Genomic DNA, 25,743 nt, shown 5'->3' on the forward strand with positions numbered 1-25,743 from the left:
CATAGAAAAGAGGGAATTAAGTGTTTCTGTGTATCATGATTTTCAGTGGAATCAGTCTAACTTAACTCTGATGATCAGACTGAAAAAGGTGTAAAAATCAAGTGGACAGCAGATCATCTGCTGCAAAACGCACAAGCTCACCTGTGAATGCTGAAATGTAAATTCATTTAATAAAGAACTATTTTGCTAGAGAACAGTAAAGACTGTTGCCATTATTAGTTTCCCTTTCTTGCCTGAACATTTGAGTGTTTCAGCGTGTGAAGTATGTGCACTCACTAATCACTGAACTGTTTTGGCCATCCGGTTTACATAAGTGAGAGGGACAAAACAGAAACATGTCTTATTATGATGAGCTCCACTACGACTCCACCATCTGCTATGAACTCTTTTTTTTATGGGTGTACCTAATAAATTGGCCAGTGAGTGCATATATGTATGATGAAGGTGGTAAAATGTGGAACAACTTGAAACAACAGGTGGGACAGGAGTTATTGTTCCTTTTCTCTAAGCTACCACAAGGTGGCGCCCTGACACTTGGCTACAGTCTGTGCTGAAGTTCGTTATAACCACAAACTTCATTTTCTCAAAACACATTTTCAATAACTAATTATCAAATGACCCTGAATGACAACACATTTTTGGATTATTAAAATATAAAAACGTAAAAAACGACCACAGTTATGGGCTGGTTGTGCTATTAATACAAATTTACTGAGAGTTCATAGTACAAAGTCAGTTAACTGAATGGAATTAATTATAATCTCAAGTGCATCAAGTAATTCTTCTCAACATGTGCATTTTGCAGTTACTTTTTCTAGTATTTATATACATATGTTTTATTATTCATTTGGACGAATTCCTATTTTTCATTTTCTTTTTTAAGACTGAAATTAAAACCAAACCAGAACCAGAAAAAAATTTAATTGAAGGAAGATGCACTTGTGTTCATGTTGTGTCTGTTCTCTTTGTTTTCCATTTTTCTTATTCAACGCTTGATCCTATAATCCATATACCAACCGTGAAAAAGTTTAAGCTGCCCTCTCCTCGACTCGTGTCACCTCCCTCCCTCTTTTTTTTTTTACCCCCCGACACCCTTCTGTTTCTCTCTGACTCATCCACACAAAAACTCCCGCATCGCCTCCTAAACTAACTCACTCCTCTCTGTACCTTCAGCCCATCCACCGCGTCACATTAACCCCTCATCTGCAGCTTCACACACACAGACTGAGCCACCATCGCCACCGACATTATGCTCTGGAAATCCCGAACCAAGACTGACAGTTTCCAGGTAAATGAAACACTAAATGTAGTTTGTTTGTGTTTGTTTTGATTGGTGCGTAAAGACGGTCAGCAGATGTAGATTTAGGCATGTGGTGGAGAGGTCCATCACTGCGTAAAAGGCGGCACATGGTGGATTGTTTGAAAAGAGGGTGAACAGTTTTCGATCTTTAATTCCAGGAGGTGAAATTATTAAAGGAAATACTGATGTTTACTGATTTTATTTAAGAGAGTTGTAAATACAAAAAGTTCATTCTTGTGTCGCTTGATGCGTAAAACTTAACATATCCAGTACAATTCAGTGCTGATTTTTTTAAGAGTAAAAACTAACTAAAGTCCGCTGCGTGTATGAATTAACAAGCAGTAATTGAACGAATATATCTCTTTAAGAGAAGTGGACCCTGTCGACCCCTCCCCTCATTCTGCCGGGTGCGCGCAAACACTATAAGTAGTGCGCTCATGGAGAGGCTGAAGGATTCTGTGAGTGTTGTGCGCGCCAGTGAGTATCTGACAGCAGCTTTTGATCTGTGCGTAAAGAGCTCCGTAAACAGGGAGATAAGGAAAAGTGAATAACACCTCTGAGTTGAATGGAGCGTTGAAGCAGCCTGGATTACATCCCGGAGCATTTGGTGACATCTTTCAGTCGCTGACAGTCTGCGCGTCCTGTTGAATTTTAAATTTGGGGGCATCCAGACTGGTCCAGATGTTAATCCACACCTATTCTGCCATGGTGAGTTTGATAGACTCTGGTGTTTTGAGTGTGTTTTTGGGGGCTGATTCTTGTTGTAACTCAGTTTTGAAAACGAGTTCATGTGAGTGTGGACATGCTCCATCTGAGAGACCATGCGTAACATTTGATATTATCGCCTAACAACACATCGTTTCATCTTTATCGAGGCGTAGAAAAAATACTTAATGATTTGATCAGTGTTTTGCTTTTTGGGGCGTGTGACAGTAACTGGCAGCTTCATTAAAATAAAGGTCAGTCGCTGTGTTGTGGTTTACATTTAAATACATTAGTAATAAATTTGTTTATTTTCCTATATATAATAATTGTGATTATTTTGAATCCAGTGAATGTGTGTGACAGAGTTTAGTGCTGCGGCGCTGCGCATCTGTCTGCGGAGATGGTCTTTGTCTGCAAAGTGTCAAATCAAGTGAGAGCGACTGACAGTAAAGTGTCCACTCACTGCACAGATTGGCATGCGACAGAGGATCTTCCACTGTTGGGTCAGTGTGTTTTACAGCTTTGAGTATAAACCTTCTTGGAATAACATTAGAAACGCACAGTTACACAGTGGCTGCTGTGTCTGTGTGAGTGTGAGTGTGTGTTGAACCTGACAGCGGCCCTCTTTGGCAGCCAGATAATGGACACTGTTCACCCACAGCACCATTGATCTAGGTGACCCAGCTTTTAAAAGAATCCAATTCCACCAGGAAATGTATGAGCAGAAATGTAGGCTAGTGGACTACGGGTCTTCTCCCACGCTGTGACGCGCCGCTGTTTCTTTTACATGATGCTGACAAACGCGTAAAGTTGAAATCTCACTTGGTTTTTTTGCGACTTGTCAGAGTGAATCAAGACGTTTCTTCAATTTCCACTCGTGGGGTCAGTGTGGGTTCGCACATCCAATGACAGGTTATTTACAGATGCACTGAGCCCCCCCTCCCTCCCGAAGGGATGTGTCTTTGTAGTGCATTACCTGTTCTTTGTGCAGCTTCTTGGTGGCCGTGACCTTTCTGACACTGTAGTGCAGCGATGCCGGTGGCGTCTTCTGCCAGTGCGCGTCACTTCAAGCGCTGCTGCTATTTCTGTCTCTCTATTAAAATGGAAATATATTTATTTATGGATTGGTTTTGTGTTGCCTGAAAAGTTTTAGAGTCTGTTTCTGTGTATAGGCCTAATCCCTTTTTAAACTTGAATATTTCCTGTCAGTTTAAAAACATGTAGGCTTCATTTCCCGGAGCTCATAACTCCTGGCATCTGTCTGTCGTTTGATGAAATGCTCAGTTCCTTTTTGCACCTTTGGGAGAACACGTTGATAAGGACTGGAGCTCCTCATGTGAAGCACACCTTCTAATTTTCTGCAGGACCGCGCAGACGGACTAAGCGGCTCTTCGCCGAGCGGGCGCCTCTCCCAGCTGTCCTCCCTGAACCAGGCAGCCTACTCCTCGGCTCCCCCGCTCTGCCACACGCCGGCTTCCGACTTCCAGCCTCCGTACTTCCCTCCCCCCTACCCCCAGTCTTCTCTGCCATACTCTCAGAGCCAGGACTCGGCCTATTCCCACCTGTCAGACCCCTACCCCTCCATCAACTCCATCCATCAGCACCAGCAAGCGGCATGGCACTCGCAGAGGTCGCGCTCCGAGGAGGGGGGGCTCCTGTCACAGTCTCACCGGGCTCTGAGCCTCGACCCCCGGCGGGAGTATCCAGCTGTCCCTCGGCTGCTGCACGGTCTCGGGGAAGGGGCTGCCGCACTCGGGGACGGTCCTCTCGGGATGCACCTGGGACATCACGGCCTGGAGGATCTTCAGGTGACTTCATTTGTTTCTTTATTTGGGGTTTCTGTGGTTTCTTGGTGTCGCAGGCGTTTGCGCTGCGCATTGGAAAGACCGTCTTTAAAAGTCACTGCGCACAAGCAGGTGTCAGACGTCAGAAGTCTTAATGAAAAATCTCCTTCGATTTAAATTAATTTTTCTATTTAAATCGTTTGTAATAATAAGTTACTTTAAAAAAGGCCTAAACAAATATATGGATGCTGGCAGCAGGGGCCCAAGGCGATGTAGGCCCGATGTTTTATTTGCTCTTTGCCTCCAAATGACGCAAAGATTCAAAACATATTTTTTTAGTAAAAACTCTTTTTTATTTTATTTATTTCTAATTTACAACCACTGCGTTTTTCTAAATTTAGCAAATTTGCACTTGTTAATTAAAAAAAAAAACACCTGCAGGTTTTTTAACCAGTTTTATGTAAAACAAACATTGTTTTGTTGTCTGACATTAAAACACGAAGAAAAACAGCTGCGCGATGATTATTGTTCAACATATCAGTTCTAAAATGTTAGTTTGTATATTTACAGAAAATCATAAATCAAAATGAGCTGTTTTCTTAGGAGTTATTGTGATAATTTAGGAATAATAAATGTCGTTTTTTGGCCACGTTTGTCAAGTATTTTACGCCAAAGTTGCAATAAATGACTTGAACTCAGGTTTTGAGTTAAATCCAATAAAAATAAAACTCTTTCACGTTATAAGATTTTAGTTTTAAAGTTACTCATGGTTATTTGGACGCATGCCACTTTATTATTCACCCTTAAATGCATCCAGTATTATCCGATGTCCCGCACGGAGACAAAGTGATTGTGCTCATTCTGCAGCCTTTTGCCTTCTGCAGGTTTCTGGGGGAAGAATAGTTTCTATGGTTTATTGAGCAGTCAGCTTCCCTGCAGCAGGTGCAGCTGCAGACGCTGTTTGTTGCCTCGTCGCAGAAAAAACAGAGCGAAACCAATTGATGTGCACGGTCATTAATAGAAAAGAAACGTTGGAGAGACGCGCCAGGCGAGGAGTCAACCCGGGCATGTTACTGTTAAACGCTCCCACTTGACAAGGACTTTTCTTTGATTAATGGATTATATCCTGCGCGTTTGAACCTTCTTATAAATTCAGCACAAAGGAGAATTTTATTCTTAGTGAATGAAAAGATCAAATGAATCGCAGTGGTTTTAATTTCGTCTTTGAACGCGCTTTGGTGGCTGCTGTTTCTAACTGAATCCTATTTTCTTACACACAATACAGTTTTATTTCTAAATAGGACACATTTAAAAATATTAAGTGCAAATCTTAAAAATACAATACAGGCTATAATCAGGGTTTTTAGTCATTTTAAACAGTGAATGTAATTGTGGCTGTATTTTTGTAAATAAGAACATTTGTAGCACTGAAAAATTAGGAGGCCTAAAAAGAAATTTCATTTTGTTAAACAAATAATAACATGTAGAATAATTGATGGTCTGTTTCCCGTTTTGCACTGAATCAAATTTGACTTGAGTAACAGATTTTATTATTTACTCAGATGTGGATAGTTGTCTATATGTCTCCAAGGGAAAACTAAGTGTTGGACCCTCCATCTTGTTTCGTCCAGAGAGAGAGACAAGCTCTGGGCGTGTGTGTATTTATATATTTATATACTAGTATATATGTGTGTGTGTTGGCTGTGAGGTCGGTGGATAAATGATAGTGACTGTCTGTCTGTCTGACACAGGGAATGGAGGAAGGATCAGCCTTGGGCATCCTCGACCACTCTGTCATTAAAAAAGGTAAGAGGTGGTGAGCTGTGTGTGTGTGTGTGTCCAAGTGTGCACCTATATAATTGTGCTATACATGCTGAAGGGGGTTTTGTGTTTAGGGGCACTCTAACACCAGTCTATCTCACTGCCTTACTCACTTACACACACACACACACACACACATCCAGAGACACATGCACACACACACACACACACACACTATAAATAATTCTGTTTTGCTATTTCATTTGAAGTCAAGAAGTCCTCTAATACTCAGCTGCAGACTTCACCCCAAAGGCACACATTCTTAATGAACTGTTCATGGTCATATGAGAGAGTGTGTGAATGTGTGTGTGTGTGTGTGTGTGTGTGTGTGAGAGAGAGAGAGAAGGATTAGAGTGAAGAGGAGAGGAGAGAGAAGTGGGGCAAAGAAGACAAGGGAGGGGAACATGATAAAAGAGGAGTTGAGGGGAAATTTGCAGAGTATGATCGCTCTAATATTACAGACTCTGAGTGGCAGAAGACACAGGGGCACGATTAGAAAATTCAAGCTGGATTTGTAGCTGCTGCAGTGTGATACTGTGAAAAACCTCGCTTTGCCAAAAAGGAGTAAAGAATTAAAATATTTTTTTAAAACCCTTGGCCTTTTAGCGAAGAAACTTAGCGAGGATGACACCTGATGTGTTATAAAACGGTGCGTTTGCTGATAAAATGACACATAGACACATCAAATACTCTGCATTTTAAAGTTTCTCTTGACTAAGGAGCTTCTTTAGATAATTATTAGTCATTTCTAATCAAAAACTGTTGTTTCTGACTGATTAAAACTACAAACAGACAACAGATATTCACATTCTGAATGTATTTTTTCCCCCTATTCAAAGCTCTCACGGCCTGAACCCCTCCACGCTTAAAGTATTCACAAAAACAAGGGTGTAATTCTCCAAATCAAGTCCCTGAAGAGGAGCTTTATTCATTCCTAGTGTGATTCGAGCCGCTTGAATCCTGTTGCTGCTGCAAATCAGGAGTCATCTGATGAAGTGACAGTAATTCTGTTTGCCAAACGCTCACAGTTGATCAGCGAGACTCTTCCCCAGCAAGTACTTACAGTAAGATAGCAGAGCAAACCTAGAGCCCTCATGAATAAGAAAATCCAATAGGGAGAAGAGAACAAGATGGAATATAGAAGGGAAAAAGAGGGGGGGGTGACGAGTGGGAGGCACAAGAAAGAGTCGAGCAAGAGAGTGAGAAATGATAAGAGAAAAGGAGGAAGAGCGGGAGGGGCAGGCAGACGACAAAGAGGAGCGAGCTTTGGAGGAAACTCTGCTGCTCTGCGGCCTCCACGACTGCGTGATCGGCTGGTTGTGAATGAGGGGATGTTAAGAGTGAGTTTGGAGAATCTGCTGCACAGCAGGGAGTCACAAAGAGGCCACCCACTGCCTTCAGAGAGCTGAGGGAGAGGCAGCATCACACTACACAGTTGTACAGACACTATATATATATTTATTTTTTTAAAGAAGAGACAAGAGATAGAGAAGAATCCTTTGCACATGCTGCATATTCTTTTAAATTCTACACATCATATAACACTATAACTGGCTAAAATAATCTCCAACATCACACACTGATTTGATCCCCTGTCCAATCTCTGCTGCCCAAAACTATATTCTTATTTTTCTTTACCTAATGCAACAAATTGTTGTGACAAACAAATCAGCATACTGTACTCCGCACATGTCTGTCACACGGTGTTGTTCCACTGTGCAGACGGTGGATAGTTTCTAGAAAGACAACACATTTCCATTCTGCTCCACTGTGTTTAAGTGGAGGCAGAAAATCCGAATAAAAAAGATGCATGATATAAATCTATACAAGAACTATTTCACACTTTAATATAATCCTAAAAGAAAAAGAAGCTTCTTATTTGGTAGAATAAAAAAGGCAGATTCAGTTTAATCTTCTGAATTCAAAGGATTCTGTCCACACAACAGCAGATTGAGTGGATTTAGGATTTTAACTAATTATCTTTATCAGTTATAGGTGCAACAGGTAACGAACAAGAGTTCACAACCAAACTTTAACTTTTTCTAGTCTTATCTGCAGTGGGTTTGGAGCCAATTCCTCAGAAGAAAAAAAAAAACTTGTGGGTCTTAAAAGTTACTGTAAAGTGAGCGTGAATTGAGCTCGTCAAGGTGCCAAATAACGCTATTTGAAAATGCACAGTCAAAACGTAACCACCTGCAGTTGAAACAACAGAATCAACAAGCAGCGCTCCAGAATTAGAGCTGTCGGCGCAGAGAACATTACACTGAATAGATTAATCTGAGGAGGAGGAGGAGGAGGAGCACGCTGTCATTCACACAATCACTGCACAAGACATGTTGAGCATTGATGATGTTTATTCATCTTTATTCATCATGCAGCTCTTTTTTTTCTCTGTGCAACCTGTTTTTTTATTTGGTGTTAATCTTTGTCTGTCACTTTTTACCCAAGACACATAATGCAAATAGCCTAAAAGTACATGTAAATAAAGTAAAACTTTCTTTTCCTCTTCTCAACTTCCTCTTTTCCATCTTCCAATTCTTCATCTACAGTTCCTATCCCGTCCAAGCTCAACGGCTCATCCCTGTCAGCCCTGTCCATCGGTAAGGACGGCCTCGGTGTGGGATCAGTGTCCAACCCAGCTGAGGTGTTCTGTTCAGTCCCCGGTCGCCTGTCGCTGCTCAGCTCCACCTCCAAATACAAGGTGACGGTTGGGGAGGTGCAGCGACGCCTCTCCCCGCCCGAGTGCCTCAATGCTTCTCTGCTGGGTGGAGTCCTCCGCAGGTGAGAGGAAGTCAGGGAATGAGGTCGTTTTATAGATGATCTCAAAAGTTTAATTAGGGCTGAGCTCAAAACAAAAACACACCCTAAATGAAGACTTCTCAGCTTTGTTGGTCTTGAATTGTTTTGTTTTCTTCATATGAACTGTTTTATTATCAGGCCTCCAAAAGCTGTAGTAAAACAAAACAGTGATAGGGAGTCTTGAACAGGCCTGGTTCCTTATGAAGGATCACGAGTCTTAACTGGAAACCAATTAAGTAAAGATTTAAATACTGAAAATACAGAACATATAGGTAACATACAGTGTTTTCCATAGACAGAAGCGTTGATAATATGAACGCCATGATGCCTAAAACAAATTACAGTTTATGAAATAAACATGTATGATTTACATTTTTCAGTGTACATCTTATATCGTACAGTGGATTTTTCTCTCACACTCCAAACAATAGCCTGTTTTCAATGTTGCTAAAAGTCATTGCGGGAAATTAAAGAAATCACTTTTGATGACAAAATGTCAGAAATCACAACTTTAACTTTAGCATAATAATTAAAATGAATATTGACTTCAGCAGCATTTATAACGTTTTAAATCGTTTGTTTTGAATCTGCTAAATTTATCTCCTTCAGAAAAGTGACACCACAGTTAATATATAGATTATAAACAAATTATGATCCTTCGTCAGCAGTGTGACTCTTGGTGTAAATTCTTCCTGTTTTAAACCAATTTTTGTCTTTTTTCTATGAAGCTATTCAGAATATCTTTAACTTAACTCTGGGGCTGGGGCTTGGGACCCAAAATGGGTCATGGGACTAAATCACAAGAGAAGCAATGTGGTTTAATGAGCCACAGCCTCGGGGCAGGAGAACAACTTTATGATTTAGAATGGAGGCACAATTAAAAGATCCAAAGGGTAGTAAATGTTACAAACCAAAAGTCTCTCCTAGACATATCACTGCCAATTAATTTTTTTAAACTTTTATTTTCATTTACTACAATTATTCTCCAGCTAAAATTACTGAATACATATACATGAAACACCTGCTGCAAAATAAATCATCAGTATATTAATATGACACATTGTTGTAAATAAATTGTCCAAATGTGTTTCAAATTAAATACAGAGTGAGATAAATTAGGCACCAGTGAAACGTTACTTCCAAAGTAATATCACTGCCTATAGTATATTATTATAAACTAAAATAATGTAGAGGACTAGCACTTGGGAACACAGGGTGTGTGGTATTTCTATTTCTATTTACATTTCAGTTCTGCAGCCAATGCTTTATATAAAACTATTTTGTATTAAAAAATATTTAAATGTTGAAATATATAAGAGATAAAGAAGAGAGGGGAAAAGAAATCAGTAAAGGATGAATGGGGGAAACAAAAAACCCTGACAACTCAGGATGCTATCACTGATGACAGGGAACATAGGGAGATTTCAACTTCAAATTTGTTTACACATTAAATGTAATCCAGAGATACAGAACAGAACATACACAACAAAGGGCGCACACACGCACACATACGATGAGCATCTCCTAAAAAGTGCTCTCTCTGTCTCCCTGTCTCCCCTCAGGGCGAAGTCAAAGAATGGTGGCCGGTGTCTGAGAGAGCGTCTGGAGAAGATTGGCCTCAACCTGCCCGCCGGGCGACGCAAGGCAGCCAACGTCACTCTGCTAACATCTCTAGTGGAGGGTAGGGAAAACACACACACACACACACACACACACACACACACACACACACACACACACACACACACACACACACACACACACACACACACACATATGCAGTGACCTGCATGCATCCCGACAGAGAGAGACACATATTCACATAGAAATCTCCTCGCATGAGCAGACATGAATAAACAGCCACAGCACGGACGGCTGTGTGCGTGCGTGCGTGTGTGTGTGTGCGTACATGCACACACGAGTGGAGGGTGTCTTTGAAAAGCTGGAGCTGCGGCTGCCTCACAAAGCCAAAGAGCAGTGAACCGTTTGAGAAGTGAAAGTGAGAAAAATGGCTGCAGAGTTTGTCTTGACCTGACCTGACCTGAGTCGCGAACCCAATCGACTGTGTATCATTTAAAAGCATTTATACGGATACATATTTGATAAGAAACAGAAGCACTGACCTTTGACTCCTACAAACACACAGGAGCAGTAGCTTTTTTTGGCTAACTGTTGTCTCAGACGATGTCTTTTTGTGCTGTACTATTCTGACTGCTTTTCTATTTCCGTCCCTCTTCCACCTCCTCCAGGTGAAGCCGTCCATCTGGCGCGGGACTTTGGTTACGTGTGCGAGACAGAGTTTCCCGCCAGAGCCACAGCTGAGTATCTGTGCAGGCAGAGCGACCCTGACCAGCTCCCAACACGACGCAGCATGCTGCTCGCCACCAAGTGAGTAGCTCCTCCTGCACTCCTGCACAACTTAGACACGTTTTAGTCAGTAACACTTTTTGAAACATGAATTGTAAAAACTGAAGCGTCACTTTGAAGACTAATTAGTGTGTGTTGCATGCTGGGAGTGCACCCTACCAAGCTTACAGTAGTATCATGTCCTAAAGCCTCCTGTCTTCTTGTCTCAGGGAGATCTGTAAGGAATTTGTGGACCTGATGTCCCAGGACCGTTCTCCACTGGGCGGCAGTCGACCCACCCCCTGCCTGGAGCCTGGTGTCCAAGGCAGCCTCACCCACTTCAGCCTGCTCACCCACGGCTTTGGCACTCCAGCCATTTGCGCTGCACTCTCCGCCTTCCAGAGCTACCTGATGGAGGCGATCAAAATGCTGGACAAGGGAGAGGGTGGAGGGAAGAGCCACCACGACAAGGAGATGAAGCATCGCAAATAGAGGGGGGGGGGGCCGAGATGGATGTGTTGAAGGATGAATGAGCGGCAGGAAGGAAGAGAAAGAGGGGAAAAGACTGGCTCGTGCCCCCTCTGCGTCTTTACCTTCGCCCTCAGGATAAAAACTGAGACTCTTACCTCCCAGATAGCTCCGCGGTCCCTCTCGTTGAGGAGGACGGGGGTTTACGATGATATCTGTACTGTAATGTGTGTCCACAACCACCTCACTCTAAACGACGCATGGACCTCTCTTCTCAGTAGCTGGTTTGTGTCACGATGGAAACTGCAAAACACCAGGATGAGTTCCCACATATGGCAGTATGGTTTTAATCCCCCCCTTCCTGTTTTTATTGATTTTGGTAAACATGTCACTAATGTCCGTGTTTTAGGAGCCCCTGCCTTTATCAATCTCACACACTCACACACTTAAACACACATTTTCTGGACTGAACTCAGCTGGGATGCGTCGTAAGCCATATCCGAGACAACGACCTGCTCTTTGCTCCTCTGAAACTTTGGGAGACTTTTAACTCCACCTGTTTGGACAACCTCCGTATGTAGTTCTTCTTAGTAGGTGGTCATGGGAAATCGGGTTCTCTGGATTCTCTAGCGATGGGGTGAAGAGGAGTCAAAGGCAGCTAAAGAAGATTTGTTTTCTTTTATTTTGAAGTTCTACGTGTTGGTAACTTAAGAATATGACACAAATCATTTTGTACTTCCTGTGTATGTTTATTATTAATGTTATTACTGTTATTATTATTATTATTGTGTTATGGCATAAATGTAATATATTATTAAAGAATTAAGGAGTGATTGGTTGAGTTTCACGAGTGTGTTTTTAACATTTTGATCGGAAATATCAGAACAATAAAATGTAATGGCACCTACAGGAGGAACTTTAACTTACTTTTGAATTCAAAGGTGATAATTGATATTTATTTTCTTTTTTTGTGTTTTTATTGTGATGCTTTCACTCTTCTTCCTGTCTGATGGTGATTTTTTTTAAATCCCTGCAGGCAAAGTCTATTCTATCTTCAAGAGAAAGGTCACAGCCACAACCAACACTTAATTTCATTATTGATTAATGTCACTTTAGTTTCCCCCCCTTGAACGATTCACTGCTTAGTCCATAAAATGTCAACAAATGTGATAAATGTCTTATTTTTTATTTCCATCAGTCCAAAACCACCACAGATTTTAAAATACATTGACATTAACCAGAAAAACTGATGTGACTGATCGTTATGCAGACATTCAGGGTTCCCAGAGGATAAATCCTGCTGACTTTTAGTAGCTCTGAAATTTTCATGCAGCACAATCTTCAGGTCAAGCTTTTAATTTGGCGAGTATTTGCAAAACAGATGAGATTCCCATCAGCTTTAGCTTTGTGTCTTGTGCAGCCATTTGCAGGATGACAGACTAAATTAAGACGCTGACAAACACTGAATATCAGCATCATCAGTTAGCATTTAGTCCAGACCCATTAGCTTCTGTCTTGTCTTATAGAGCCTGTTTGGATTTGGAAGACAAATTTAGCAGGACTGGGACTGAGTTGTATTGTGGGGAGTGCAGGGTCCAGTTCATCCTGTGCACTCAACATCACTGCATGACCACTTTTATTTTAAAGAGATTAGAGAGTAATTTCTCTAATCTATACTAGTCTATAAAATATTTATAGACTATTTACGAACCTTCACCTCAGTTTCCAAGAGTACATCTTCAAACTACAACTACTTTTGTTCAAATAACCCAAAGTTGCAGCATATCCTATATTTTTTGTATTAAAAAACACAATAAATCAAAGACATCCAACTGAAAACAGGACCAAACTAATCTTTTGCTTGATAAATATAATTACCTGATATTATTATTACTTTTCTGGCACCAGGCTAATCAATCAACTAATCATTCAGCTGACCCAAGTCTGAACCATGGTGTTTCTTTCTCTCTCGTACTACGTGTTTAATGCTTACGACAAATCTGCTGCATTTACCTCAAGGGGCCACTCCAAAATAAAAATCAGGACCTCTCTATGAGCATGCACAGCTCCAGCAGGGGCCCAGGGAGACGGCAGCGTGGCAGCTGCAGCCCTGAACACTGTACCTGGGAGAAGAGTGGCAGCAGTGTGACCCCCTGTGTCCAACAAGCCACACACCTCCGCTCCCCCCCAACCCATCTGTTCTGCTGCTCTCCCACCGACCACCTCCTCTCACCTCCCGCACAGTCCTTCACTTTATTCAACCAGGACGAGACGCTCAGTGAAATTACTGCTTTCCAGGGACAGAACACACACACACACACACACACACTCAAACATCACTCATTTCTACCTGCCGTATCTCCCTTTCACTCCTCCCATCTCATTACCCTCCTGTGTCAATTCCCCACCATCCCTTTATCTCCTGTTCTGTAACCTAACTCCCCCGCCCTCCTCCTCCTCACCCGTGCCTTTCCCCTATTCTCTCCCTCTACCTCACACTCAGCGGGGCCGTTCTCCATCTCTCTCTGTGCCTCCAGGCAAACATATGCTGCTCTTCCCGTCAGATTCCGGCGTGTTGGAGAGAGGAGGGATTGTTTAATGTTTATTAATCACCTGTCTGTGGTGGAGAGAGCCACACACATGCACACCGTCTCGCTCTCTTGTGCACAAGCACATGGGCTGTCTCTCTCTCTCTCTCGCACACACACACACACACAACCAGCTTGGCCTGGTTTTCAGTTACAGCTGTGTATGAGTATGCTCATTTACTGTAACACACCTGGTATACAAAAACGGAAGACCTTTTAATTATTTCACAAGATGCTTATTATTTAAATTCCCTAATTAGTAATGGTTTCATTTCAAATCAAGGCTCATTATTTAATTGACTATTATTGATTTAAAATTAAAATAACTGAAAAATAAATTTGGAAAAATGTAGCCGTACCCTGTTCACAGTTTGGTTTATGATTTAGACAGGGATCGCTATTTCTTTAAATTAAAAAAAAGACTAAAAAGCTATTTAAAAACTGAGAAAACAAGTATATAACTGAAGTGTTTATGGTTTTTTCGCTCATACTGCAACTCAATTAGTGAGTTGCTGCTTGTAAACTTATACAATTTATCATTAAACAATAATTCAACCATGAATATTTGACTTCCCAGTAAATCCTGCCCAACACTTAGGTGCAGTTTGCTCATTCTGCAGCAGGGAAAACACTGAAAACAACAAAACAGAAAACAGCTTCTCCTTTTTTTTTTTTTTTTTTACTCCAAGTAACACCATATGTGCTTGCGTGTTTTGTTACACGTGTATGAGCAAGTGTACATTACCCTCACGCACACTGTCTCACAGAGTACAAGTGCAAAAGTACACAGCCAGAAGGCTGTTCTCTTTCTATGTGCAGATGAGTAGACTAGAGAGCAATGAAAAAGCACCACAGGGACAAAGAGCTTGTATCTCAACTGTGTGTCACTTTTTATTGGAATAGTAAGAGCGAGGAGGTCAATGTAACACAAAAAAAAAGAAATGAAAAAGAAAAGAGAAACCAGGGCGTGAGGGTCAGTAGTTAAGCAGTGAGCAGTCACTTGGTGCCAAGGGTGATCTTCTCCAGGTCATGGATGCCCTCCTTGTCAATCAAGCGGACATTGAAGGAGTGGAGGTTCAGGATGAAGCGCCTGTTCAGCTGGAGGTTGAGGAAAGAGACATGACATGAGCAGAAAGGAACGTGGAATCGTGTAGAGAAGAAACAGAAAAATGACTTAAGGCCAATGTAGGAGCGATTTTATCAAACGTACGGATCTACGATAACTCACCAACAATGTTTTTATATATTATGTAAATAATTTTTATTAAATAAATTTTAGCTCTAGTAGAAAACCATAGTTGTTCCAGTTGTCCGAAGTTACTCTTTGCTAGGCGAACAACATTATATCAACTTAAATAAAAAATACCAATACTTCAACTCACTTCATCAATACACTTCTTCAGCAGGTCCACTGCCTCATCTCTAGTCAGATCTACAAATCAAATGCAATAAGTGTTAAAAAAAACATACTGGTATTAGTGAGATGCAGAATACAACAAAACAGTAATTGCAAAAAAGTAAAATTACATTTAAAAAAAAAGCTTTGGTCAGATTAAACAAGTAGTTTTCATACGTCATAAAATTAGCACAAACCATTTCTTTTTTAGTGAATCCTATTAGGTAAATTAATTCCACTTAAACTTTCTGTGTCAACACATTTGACAGACTTGCATTGCTCTACTGTAGTTTCCATTTGTTTCTGTTGCCTTCTCTTTTAGTCCCACAGGAAAACTGAACAGCAGAAAACACGCATGAGGCATTTCTCTGCACTGACCTGGTCTGTAGTAGCGGTCAAGAATCGAAAGGGTGAGGAAGGCTCCGTAGCCGTGGGCAGCGAAGGGGGCCTTGGCCAGAGAAGACAGGTAGTCCATGTAGAAGAGACCTGGGCCGTCTGTGTCATCGTAGCCCGCCAGCAACAGGTTCACATGGTACGGAGTCTGGAGACAGAGGAGGGAGGGAGTGGAGAGGAAAGAGAGGAGGAGGTGGAGGATTAATATCCACATCTATAAACAAGGCTCCATATGAAACAAGGTGTTAACTGAGGACAAAAATCTGAGGAGGTTTTCTGAGTCACCGTTTACTTCAGCAGGTGAACTCCACCACAATAACATTCCTTAACATGTGTCAGAATATTGGTTCTTGCTAAAAGCTCTGTGCACATTGCAAATTAACTGAAACCTTCATTTACTAGTGACAGCGTATAAAACTGACATGACCCAAAAATAATACTGCTACGACTTGGTATGAGGTATGCGTCATATAACACACCACATTTAAACATAAATTTAAATAGTTTTTTATTCTTTGAGAAGCTTGCAGAACAGTGTCGTAGCCTCCCTAACAGTAGCCAGGGTGTGGTTGGGCCGAATATGACAGATCAGAAATGAACACAAGACAGGTGTATTACAGAAATGTACATCTTCCACATACATCAGTATGATGAATATGCTGAAAAAAAAAGAGCAATTATAAGTAACCTGGTTAACAATGTGTTCGATTCAGGATTCATGTTTTAAATTTGTTTTCCATTTATTTTTCTTCTGCTGTGTGTCTGTGTCGGATGGCAGACAGAACGTAGCTCCTTTTCAAAATGCAAACTGTGGAAAACAACTCATTTAGACCTGTACGTGCTGTTTTCTGTTTTAAATGTGTAGATTCAGCTACTTCACACCACTACGTTCCCTGTTTGCAGTCATTGGTCATGAACAAGTGCGTGTGTAAAAGCCGTTTAGAAACCCTGTTGTCGATATGCACGGCAGAGGAATCAAGAAATTTACCAGGGGATTCTCCAAAATTATAAATAATCTCAAACAGTGTCAGAGACTGTACATTATCTCAGTACCCAGTTCACAAGAGCAACTTCCTCACAAAAAGTGCAACTTCTCTCTCAACATATTTCAAATAAATTGCTCCTAATTATCGACTTTGATATTTCAGCTGAGGAGAGACATGGAGTGACACACACAGCGGCAACATTAACACACCACGAACAACAGTGCAAGAGAGAGAGAGAGACATACAAGAGGCTGAAGTGACAGCACAGGGAGAGGAAAGGTGAAAAGGTGTCACAGGACAGACGAGGAGTGTGTACGTGTGTGTGTGTTTGTGTGTGAAGGGGAGAATCAGGGTGTCACTGGCAGTGTGACATCTGCTGGGAGTCAGCAACCCTGTTGCTCCCTCCATCGCGCCCTCCCTCCCGTCTTTATCCCCTCTTTCGCTCCCTCCCCTCTCCGCCGCCTTCACCCTGTGCCCTGGAGTAACGCCAGGGCTCATTAAAAACTTCTAAAGTCGTTTCTCTTGCCCCAGCCTCCCCCCTCATCTCTTTTTAAATTACGTCTTCTACGCTTCCAGCCTCTTCTCTCCCTCCAAAACACTAATTTTCTTCCCTCATTGTTGCGAGCCACTGTTCCTCATTTTAGAAAAAAAAAAAAAACCTTTAAAGTCTGACAATTTTGTGGATTTCAAAACAACCTATGGCCTAAATTCTTAGCAGAGTTAGAAGCAGTAGAGTATTTTTTGATTAAAGCGCAACATGAAAAGTTTAACATTTTATTCTGCGTCATAAAGGAAGATAAATATGATTCATATGACGCTAGGTGAGGTGCAATCTACACACCTGCCCTCTCATTTCAATTGACCTCTCAAACGACTCACTTATTTCTGTGACTTGCGTTAGAGACCAGTTTCCCACAAGGGCCGCGATGATCGTTACGCTCCCCGCGGTGTAGGCTTTAGTGTCTGTGTGTGTGTGTGTTAATGATGGTTTTGAACATGCACACACACGTGAGAAAGAGAAACAGTGTGTTTGCGTGTGTACAATGGGCGTGAATCTCTGGATGAATATCTTAGTGTGTGTGTTTATGTGTGTGTGTGCGCTCCAACTCCTCTGTGAGCCTGCAAACTCCCCTGCGGCATCACCACCACCCACCTGACACCTGTCTCACTGGTTACAATATAACAATAATATGGACTTGGCATCAAAATAAGCTTCCCATGTCACCTCCAAGGGAACCAGGCACCTTGTTAACCCAGGCACCTGAACTCACACCCATGTTCACATGAAAACAATACACATCATATGTTTCATCCCCCCTGCTGCGACTCTCGCTCTCAGCCAAACAAAGCGGCTGTTGTGCTGCCGAACAAAAGCATCACCTGTACGTTACTACCATCACATTCAGCAGACACAAAGCTGGTTTTGAAGGAAGGGAGTTTGGGAAATACATGAATTTGGGTGATAAGATTGACACAACTCTTGTGCCTCTATCACAAATATAAAGCTGTAGCTAGCAGCCAGTTAGCTTAGCTTAGCACAAAATACTAGAAATAAGGGGAAACTGTTAGCCTGGCTCTGCCCTAAGGTGCAGTAGCCAACAAATAGTCAAGCACGTATACACCAATAAAATAACAACCAACATGTAGTGTCTGCAATTAGTTTTTTTAATGGATTAAAAACACAAAATATATTACTCTTCACTGCAACAATCTATTTTGTTTCTTAAGGAAAGAATTAATCACATGGTCAAGTGACTCAATTGATGTTATCAAATCTGTCAAATCTGTTTATTGGACAACCGATAAACCGAAATTCATGTTCAGTAGTGAGCATGTGTGTGAGCATGAACACCAACTGAAGTAAGAATAAAAAGCAGGTGTGCATCCATACTGATACGTATGGACTGATATCCACACAGATCAGTCGGAGATCAAATGGAAACTGAACTGGCCTTTGGGGTGATGATGGTGCTATTAAAATGATCAAATTCTTTCTCCATCTATTTGACTGAGTTTTCTTTTACCACTCTTTATTCTTAGCTAATCTAACCAGCTTCTGCTGTATAACTCTCTATTTACTGTAAATACAACAACAATTCTTTTTAAGACATTGGCAGTGACAAATTTAAAGGAAAAACAGCTTTAGTTATGACACAAATTAAGGTCACGCTGCTATAAAACCATCACAAACTCATCCCCAAACTCTCCTCCACGTTCCAGTGCTTGCTTGCTCCCTCCCCTCCCTTCCTCCCTCCCTCCCCATATTTTTGCACCCTGCCCCAGGCCATGTTCTCTTTATTGGCATTTCTCCTCAATCTGCTGTATTAATTGTTCATCTGTGCAGGAGCAAGAGAGCCGCGTGCAATATGGCGCCAGTAATTATTTGTGCCCATTGTGTGCCCATGCTAAAAAATATTTTACAAACCCATATGGGGCCAGCTGTAGATCACCACAGCACCGAGGCTAACTGTTGCTGCAGCCTTACAGACAACTCTAAAAATACTGAACTCTAACTTTACACTTTACTTCTTTAGTTTTCTGCAGCAAACACCCACATTTATCCAAAAACTGATGACTGTGAGGCTTTTAGGCTTCTGCATCAGCCTCTAAAAAATTAAATAAAAATAAAATAGGATATTTATAAACCCTCAGCCTCCCCTGAGTTTACCGGTATCAATTTACCCTCGTATCTAAGTTTCCTACACTTCCAATCCTGCTCAACTTTTCAGACTACCAAGCTGTTGTACCCGTCAATTCAATATCTACCAAATTTAATTAGTTTTTATCTTTAATACTCAAAAATATTACAGCACATGAAGCAGGAAAATAAAGCAAATAGAAGCAGAGCAGATGCTGAGTTTTTATGCCCCTAAAACTTTGCAGTTGTTGTTTTGCTCTGTGGTGAATTTCATGTGTATCATTACTGATGTGCATGCAGCAGAGTCGAGGCCTCAGGTGATTATGCTCACCGCTAGTTTTTTTTTTTCTTTGTCTGCTCTCCAAAGCTTGAGTGAATGCCGTACTCCAGAGGTTAGCGGAGTTGTTTTTCTGGACGGTAGGCTGGTAAGTGCACAGACATTATGTGAGCTTGGTTTCGCCGGCTCTGCGCAGACATGCTCTGTTGACTTTGGCTAACTACGCCTCCCGAAGGTCATATTTCAGACTAAAGGACTCATCTGTAAATTATCCTGCAGGAATAAGGTCATCAGAATTAACAACATACCACTGATTAATTTATCAGCCAGTGGTTTTTAACCTAGGGGTCTGAGGATGCCAGTGGGATCGTGTGATGCATTTTGTGGGGGATTCAGAAAATGATATAAGGATGATAGAAAAATACCCAAAACAGTTGATATGTAAGAGGAGATCATTATCTTTCCTTTCCATCTGGGCTAAACTTCAATCTGGAATGATTTAATCAGATTAATTAAAATATATGCAGCCAGTTCCCCAGACAAGAACTGAGCATAGTCTTAGACTACAGGCATTTTTCATCTAAATAAATCACCGTAATTGTGTTTTGGTCAACAAATGGTTTACAGTTCAGCTGTAATGTATATGTTACAAAATAGTTTTTCAAAGTTATGAACTAAAACAAAAGAAGCACATAGCTGATTTAAATGTGTTTCAATATCTGAAAAAGCTGAAAAAGTTATTTTCCTCTAATGTATCTGCTTAACAGGGTGTTGATAAAATGTAAAGAAAGTGAAGTAATTATTCTAATTAACACTTTACAAAATGTAATCTGCTGCAATTCTGATAATCTAAAATAATTGTATTTATTTTTAAAGCTAAAAATCTAAAAAAGACAAGAGAAAAAAGAACTGGTTCTAGATTTTTTAAATATGACGACTTGCTACTTTCTGTTTTTAATCAACATAAACTGAATGCCTCTGAGGTTTAACATTAGTGGTCAGACAATGTAAGCACTTTGAAGACGTTACCTTGGGCACCAGAAAGTTTGAATGAGCAGGAGTGGTTGGTTAATTAAGAAAGTAACTGATAGCTTCCCCAATAATTAAAATAATCAAGTACACTGAGTAATTGCATTGGCTTCATACATGTCTTCAAAGTGATTATTGACACTCTGTCCTTCTCCTAGTTGATATTAAACAGTGAAAGACTTCAGCAGATTTTCTCTTTCCGTGTTTCACATTCAACTGGACAAGACACATTACATATTCTACATGCTCAAGATGTTCTGGGGGAAAATGCCATAAAAAAAAAGAAACTGTTTATACAACATAATTTGCAAATGTCCATGTACTCTGGAGGTTGATGAATGTGAGAAGAGCATAGCTGGAGGAAGGTGTGGGCTGCAGAGTAGAAACTGCTATTGCTTCAGTTTCTGAGCACTCCTGAGAATGTGGCATTAGTAAATCCTGCACTCATAAAACCAAATTTTTGTGCCGTGAGGCACAAAAAATAACGATACACTCACAGCTTATGGCAAGACATGAATATAAATGCTATCCTCCACTACATGTACAACCTTCACTGAACAGAACAATCCTGATCCTATAGGTCCCTGTGTGTGTGCATGTATATTGTTTTTGTGTATAAGTTGACTCCTACTCGTTCTCACACTCTGGTCTGTGTGGTGTTGTCTACTGGGCCTGGTTGTTCTCCCCGGGGAGCCCCACTCCTCCTTCTCCTCCTGCTGCTGCTGCTGCTGCTCTAACCCTATCCCCCATTCGATGTGTCCCACATTCCCTTCTCTGCCACACTAATTGTTTTTTGTAATTATTTTCACCCTTCTGCTATTGTGACAGGCAGCGGCTGCACTACTCTTAACAAATTAGTGCAAGAGATATGAGAAGCAGAGCCGTCTTGGGCAGGGGGTGTTACATCTTATGGCAATTACCCATGACATATTAACTACATATGAGCAAAGACTAAGAATTATTTATATTACCGAATACTCTGACAATTATTTTCTTAATTTATTGATGAATCGTTTTGTCTCTACAATGGAAACAAAGCTATGGCATATGTCTGTAAGAGTTTGTGTGACTTACAACATTAAAAAAAAAAACTAAATACTGAATTTACCATCACGAGATAAAAAAAAAAAGAAAAGAACTGATGCTGAGAAAGTTTTGATAATTGCTAAATGACCAAGTAATTGTTATCAACTTTAAACATATTACTATACATTATAATAATGCAAAACATCTGTGATGACTATTTGATTAGTCAACAAAAGGCTAATCAACAATTTTGATAAAGGATTTGACACATACAACCGATTTACATAGGAAATTACAGGCTGGTTAATTGATAATGACAACAATTAGTTGCAGCCCTTTGAGTATTTATCAAAATATTTTTATAATCACAAATGGTACGTGTTTATTCTGTAGATTCTTAGGTTCAGAGGTGGTAGGGGTGGAATAGAAATGTCTTTATAGAATTATGTACCAAATGTGTTAATTAAGTAACTGTCAATAGATGTGTTTACTTACTGTTTTAGCTGAAATTTCCAAATTAAATCATATTGATTATGGTCAAATAACAAGGACAAACTTCCCAAAGAAAACCTATACCTGTTGAAAAATGCAATTACTCAGGAAGCGCAACAGATATATTTTCCTTCTGTGCAGCTCTATGGTCTTTGCAGGACCATAATGACATGATTTCAAAAAAGCTCAGTATATTGTAAAATGTATTCGGACTAAAAACAAGCCAACTCACAAATATGCAAAGAGAAAAGTAGGTGGTCAATTTGCCTGGGTAGAAATCCAAGTTTGCATTAGTAATAAAGAAACTGTGTGTACATTTTTATATATTTGACAGTTATGTTTGGTAAATGTTGGTATTCAGGTACTGAAGGTGGTGGTATTTAGTGTTGTGTTTGATGTCATCTTTTTATGTTATTGAGTGCAGCTATGAGGTTCAAACAAGGAAACAAGCCACTGAACAAAACTATTAGTTCGGTTATGAGTATAGCCAAATCTCTCATCACAATTTCTATAAAACAAACAACATTTCTCAGGGCAAAAGAAAATGCACTGGTGAAATTAAAGTTTCTATTGTTTTATGAGAATTTATGTTTCTTTCACGGGTTCACAGTAAAAGATGACAGCTCCCACAAAAGGTTAGTGCCAACAGGAAAAACTTTAAGGTACAACTAATGCATGTAATAAAAACAAAACTAACTACATTTTGTAAACTTGGATTTTATCCTCTGGCTACACAATCAAATTCTGTTTTTTAAAGCAACAGTTTGAGATTTAATATAAGCATGTTAATGCTCATATGAAAAGCATTTCTTGTGTTTTAGGCCGTATGACTTTCACTAAAAACTGATGATGTTGTGAATGAATAAATCTGTCGATGCAGGAGAATAGTTACCCTACTCCGAAGGTAGTCTGCAAGGTTCTTTCGTGTGAAGTTTGCTGCTGCTGCTGGACTGAGTTCATAACCTAAGAAACCGAATGCAAAATCAGTATTGATGATCACTAAATAGCAAATATACATCTGAAGAACCAATTAAAAACCATGAAGTACCCCAAGATGAACAATTCCAAATGTAATACAAGACAACATTATATTTTATTTTAGACAACTTTTAACAGTTTAAAAGTTTTAGGAGTACTTCTTTGTTCACTATCAGATACTTCTGTCAAACAAAACAAGTAATATTTGAATAACAGTACTAAATATCAGTGCTCTTAAAAACTATTCAACAATAATAATAGGTATTGTATTCAGAGAGACACAGCAGACCTCAGCGGAGAAGAAAGATGAAGTCCTTACCATTCCTCATTTTGTAGAGCTGCACATTTTTCTGTATGTACTCTGCAAACTGTACTGTGTCTCCTGCTTCTCCAACACACAGCAACAAAATCTTCTCACTGAGTTTGAACATCTTGTCATAGTCTGAAAAACAAAGAATAAAACACTACAAAGTTAAGATGACATTTACAAACTGAGAAACTTTAACCCAGAGGGGACTTTCACTTTCACTTTCAAACACAATGACTTGCCTAAATCTAAGAAGAACTTAAAAGATGCTTTACGTGTACCGTTACGTTATGCAAAGAAAAAAAAATGTGGATGTGTGCAAAAACAGAGTTATAGAGATTTGTGCCTCTCAACTTAGCTGTGGTTAGCTTCTGTGTGTTAGCTCAATTCATATTCAGAACGTGTCTTTACATTTCGTTACATTGAGGGCAATTAACAGTTATACATACATATATTCTAACAGAACACAGCTTTAAGAGTCATTTGTTAGTACGATGTATATTTGATATCAACACAAAGTATTAAAACAACCCTGCGTGTGCTAGCTTAACTCAATAAACCGGCTTTAAGCTAACACTAAGCTAACGCATTGTCATACCGTGTTTCATCTGAATGATGCTGCTGGCTGCAACATTATCGGCGGCGACGAGGACGTAATCCTGTCCCTGAATCCCAATCAAATATTCCATTCTACCTATGTGCTGAAATATTTATACAACACCAAGAAAAAGCAGACGCCTCGGTACCGACTGTCCAGATTACACAGCAAAAGTTTGAGAGTGCTGGCGCAGATTGTTGACGTCACCGGAAAACACGTTCTCGTCCTTTCTACGCGACTCGGGCGGGCAATTTGAACAGCTAGCTGTTGTCTGTCACCCGTGTTTTGATTTCGCTGCACCGATTGTAGTCAGTTGATGGTGAAACGGTTATTTTCTCGTGAAGTACGAACGAAGGGACGCTTTGGACCATAATGACGGACTCGGATAATATCTGCGGATCGGGGCGAAGGCGGTCGCCGCGGTTAAGTTCTCCTCCTCTGACTGACAGGAAAACCGAAAACAAAATGGCGCTGGATGCCATCCCTGTTAAACGCTCCATCACTGTGAGGAAAATAGCACCCAGAAAAACAGCTGCACCGTCGGATCATAACAAGGAGAACACAGAATGCAACCTGCAGAAAAAGCAAAAGGTCTCCACCCCTGGTTCTGTGCCGGGCCAGCGGGACTCCTCCTCGGCCAAGAAGAAGAGCAAGGCGCCCGCTATGCCCTCGCCGATTCTCCCGTCATCTCCGCCGCCTGCTCGTCCTCAGCAGCCGGCGATGGATCCAGAGGACGAGGTGTGGTCACAGAAAGTGCGCCGCTCCTACAGCCGGCTCAGCGATAAGTCCTTCAACAGCCCCAACCCTCGAGAGACTCTGTTCGGCTTTGAGAAGCTAAAGACCCCCGAGGTGGTGCGTGCAGTCGGACAGTCCAAGACCGCTCTGGAAATGACTGGACCCTTATCTGGTCTGACCTCTTTCACGACTATGCTCGAGGCGGACGACTGTGGTTCAGTTTTCCCCGAACCGGATCCCAACATCCCCGGAGTGGCCGTGGTGAAGGAGAAGAGGAGGAGGAAGAAGATGCAGCAGATCGACACCACCGAGCTGGAGGCACTAGCTGCAAAGATGAACGCAGAGTTTGAGGAAGCAGAGGAGTTTGAGCTGGTCGTGGAGTAAATGTTGACACTGAAAGACTTGGACAGACTGAAGACATGTCATCTGTGTCACTGACATGCTGAATAAACTCTGGCACTGGGAGGGACACTGTCCAAACATTGAACTTTTTATAGATTTCCTGTTCATATTATTGTTGCTGTCCATCATTTGTTGTTTCATGGTTGTTTGTTTGTTTAAATGCTCTTATGACGTATAGACACATGTGTTGATTCAGTAGCTAAGATCTAAAGACACACAAAAAACTTTATCCAGATTTGGTTGTTCCTGAATTGTTTTATTTTACAAGATGGAAATTGACTTGAGTTGCCACAGTTTTGTGAATCTCTCTTCAAAGTGGCTTATTGGATTAACTTCTCCTTGTAGTCACAAAGTTGTGAGACTTGTGATACATTATAGTAAAATATATGACAGTTTAATGCAGATTTATGCATGGTATCCTGTGAAACATTGGCAGAAATCACACAGTCAAAGAGCAGAGCCGTCTTTCTAAGCCAATAATAGAACTGAATTAATCTATTTCTTCTTCGTTCACTGTATTTTTAATGGCTGACAGATGTAAGCAACAGTTTGGAGGTTTCGTAATTTCAGAATAACAAATTAACACTTGCACCTATCAATGCTCTCTGACTATTCTCTCACGTCTTTTCTGAAACACGTGGGAAAATGTTTTGTTTATGTAAATAAACCAGTCAA

The 25,743-nt window shown here is 40.7% G+C and overlaps 3 protein-coding genes across 4 annotated transcripts; 2 read left to right on the forward strand and 1 right to left on the reverse strand.

Annotated features, from left to right (window-relative positions):
* The first annotated feature begins 1,160 nt into the window (after positions 1 to 1,160).
* tfap2e (transcription factor AP-2 epsilon) lies at positions 1,161 to 12,045 on the forward strand. Of its 2 annotated transcripts, none has more exons than XM_026348820.1 (7): positions 1,161 to 1,288; positions 3,370 to 3,813; positions 5,541 to 5,595; positions 8,160 to 8,391; positions 9,972 to 10,090; positions 10,659 to 10,797; positions 10,986 to 12,045. In XM_026348820.1, exons 1-7 carry the CDS (start codon positions 1,250 to 1,252, stop codon positions 11,245 to 11,247), a joined length of 1,290 nt encoding a protein of 429 aa, XP_026204605.1. In that variant the 5' UTR covers positions 1,161 to 1,249; the 3' UTR covers positions 11,248 to 12,045. The 2 variants fall into 2 exon arrangements, with proteins under 2 accessions (XP_026204605.1, XP_026204606.1); XM_026348821.1 differs by lacking the exon at positions 1,161 to 1,288 and adding an exon at positions 1,957 to 2,008.
* A 2,632-nt stretch (positions 12,046 to 14,677) lies between these two features.
* Positions 14,678 to 24,136, reverse strand: psmb2 (proteasome 20S subunit beta 2). Its single transcript, XM_026349375.1, has 6 exons — positions 23,932 to 24,136; positions 23,346 to 23,468; positions 22,941 to 23,011; positions 15,586 to 15,748; positions 15,194 to 15,243; positions 14,678 to 14,909 (listed from the first exon to the last, which is right to left on the reverse strand). Exons 1-6 carry the CDS (start codon positions 24,020 to 24,022, stop codon positions 14,808 to 14,810), a joined length of 600 nt encoding a protein of 199 aa, XP_026205160.1. The 5' UTR covers positions 24,023 to 24,136; the 3' UTR covers positions 14,678 to 14,807.
* Positions 24,137 to 24,158: 22 nt separating this feature from the next.
* cdca5 (cell division cycle associated 5) lies at positions 24,159 to 25,743 on the forward strand. Its single transcript, XM_026349374.1, has one exon. The coding sequence runs from the start codon at positions 24,304 to 24,306 to the stop codon at positions 25,048 to 25,050; it is 747 nt and encodes a 248-aa protein (XP_026205159.1). The 5' UTR covers positions 24,159 to 24,303; the 3' UTR covers positions 25,051 to 25,743.

Source organism: Anabas testudineus, chromosome 11, assembly GCF_900324465.2.
Source record: "Anabas testudineus chromosome 11, fAnaTes1.2, whole genome shotgun sequence".
NCBI lineage: Eukaryota > Metazoa > Chordata > Actinopteri > Anabantiformes > Anabantidae > Anabas > Anabas testudineus.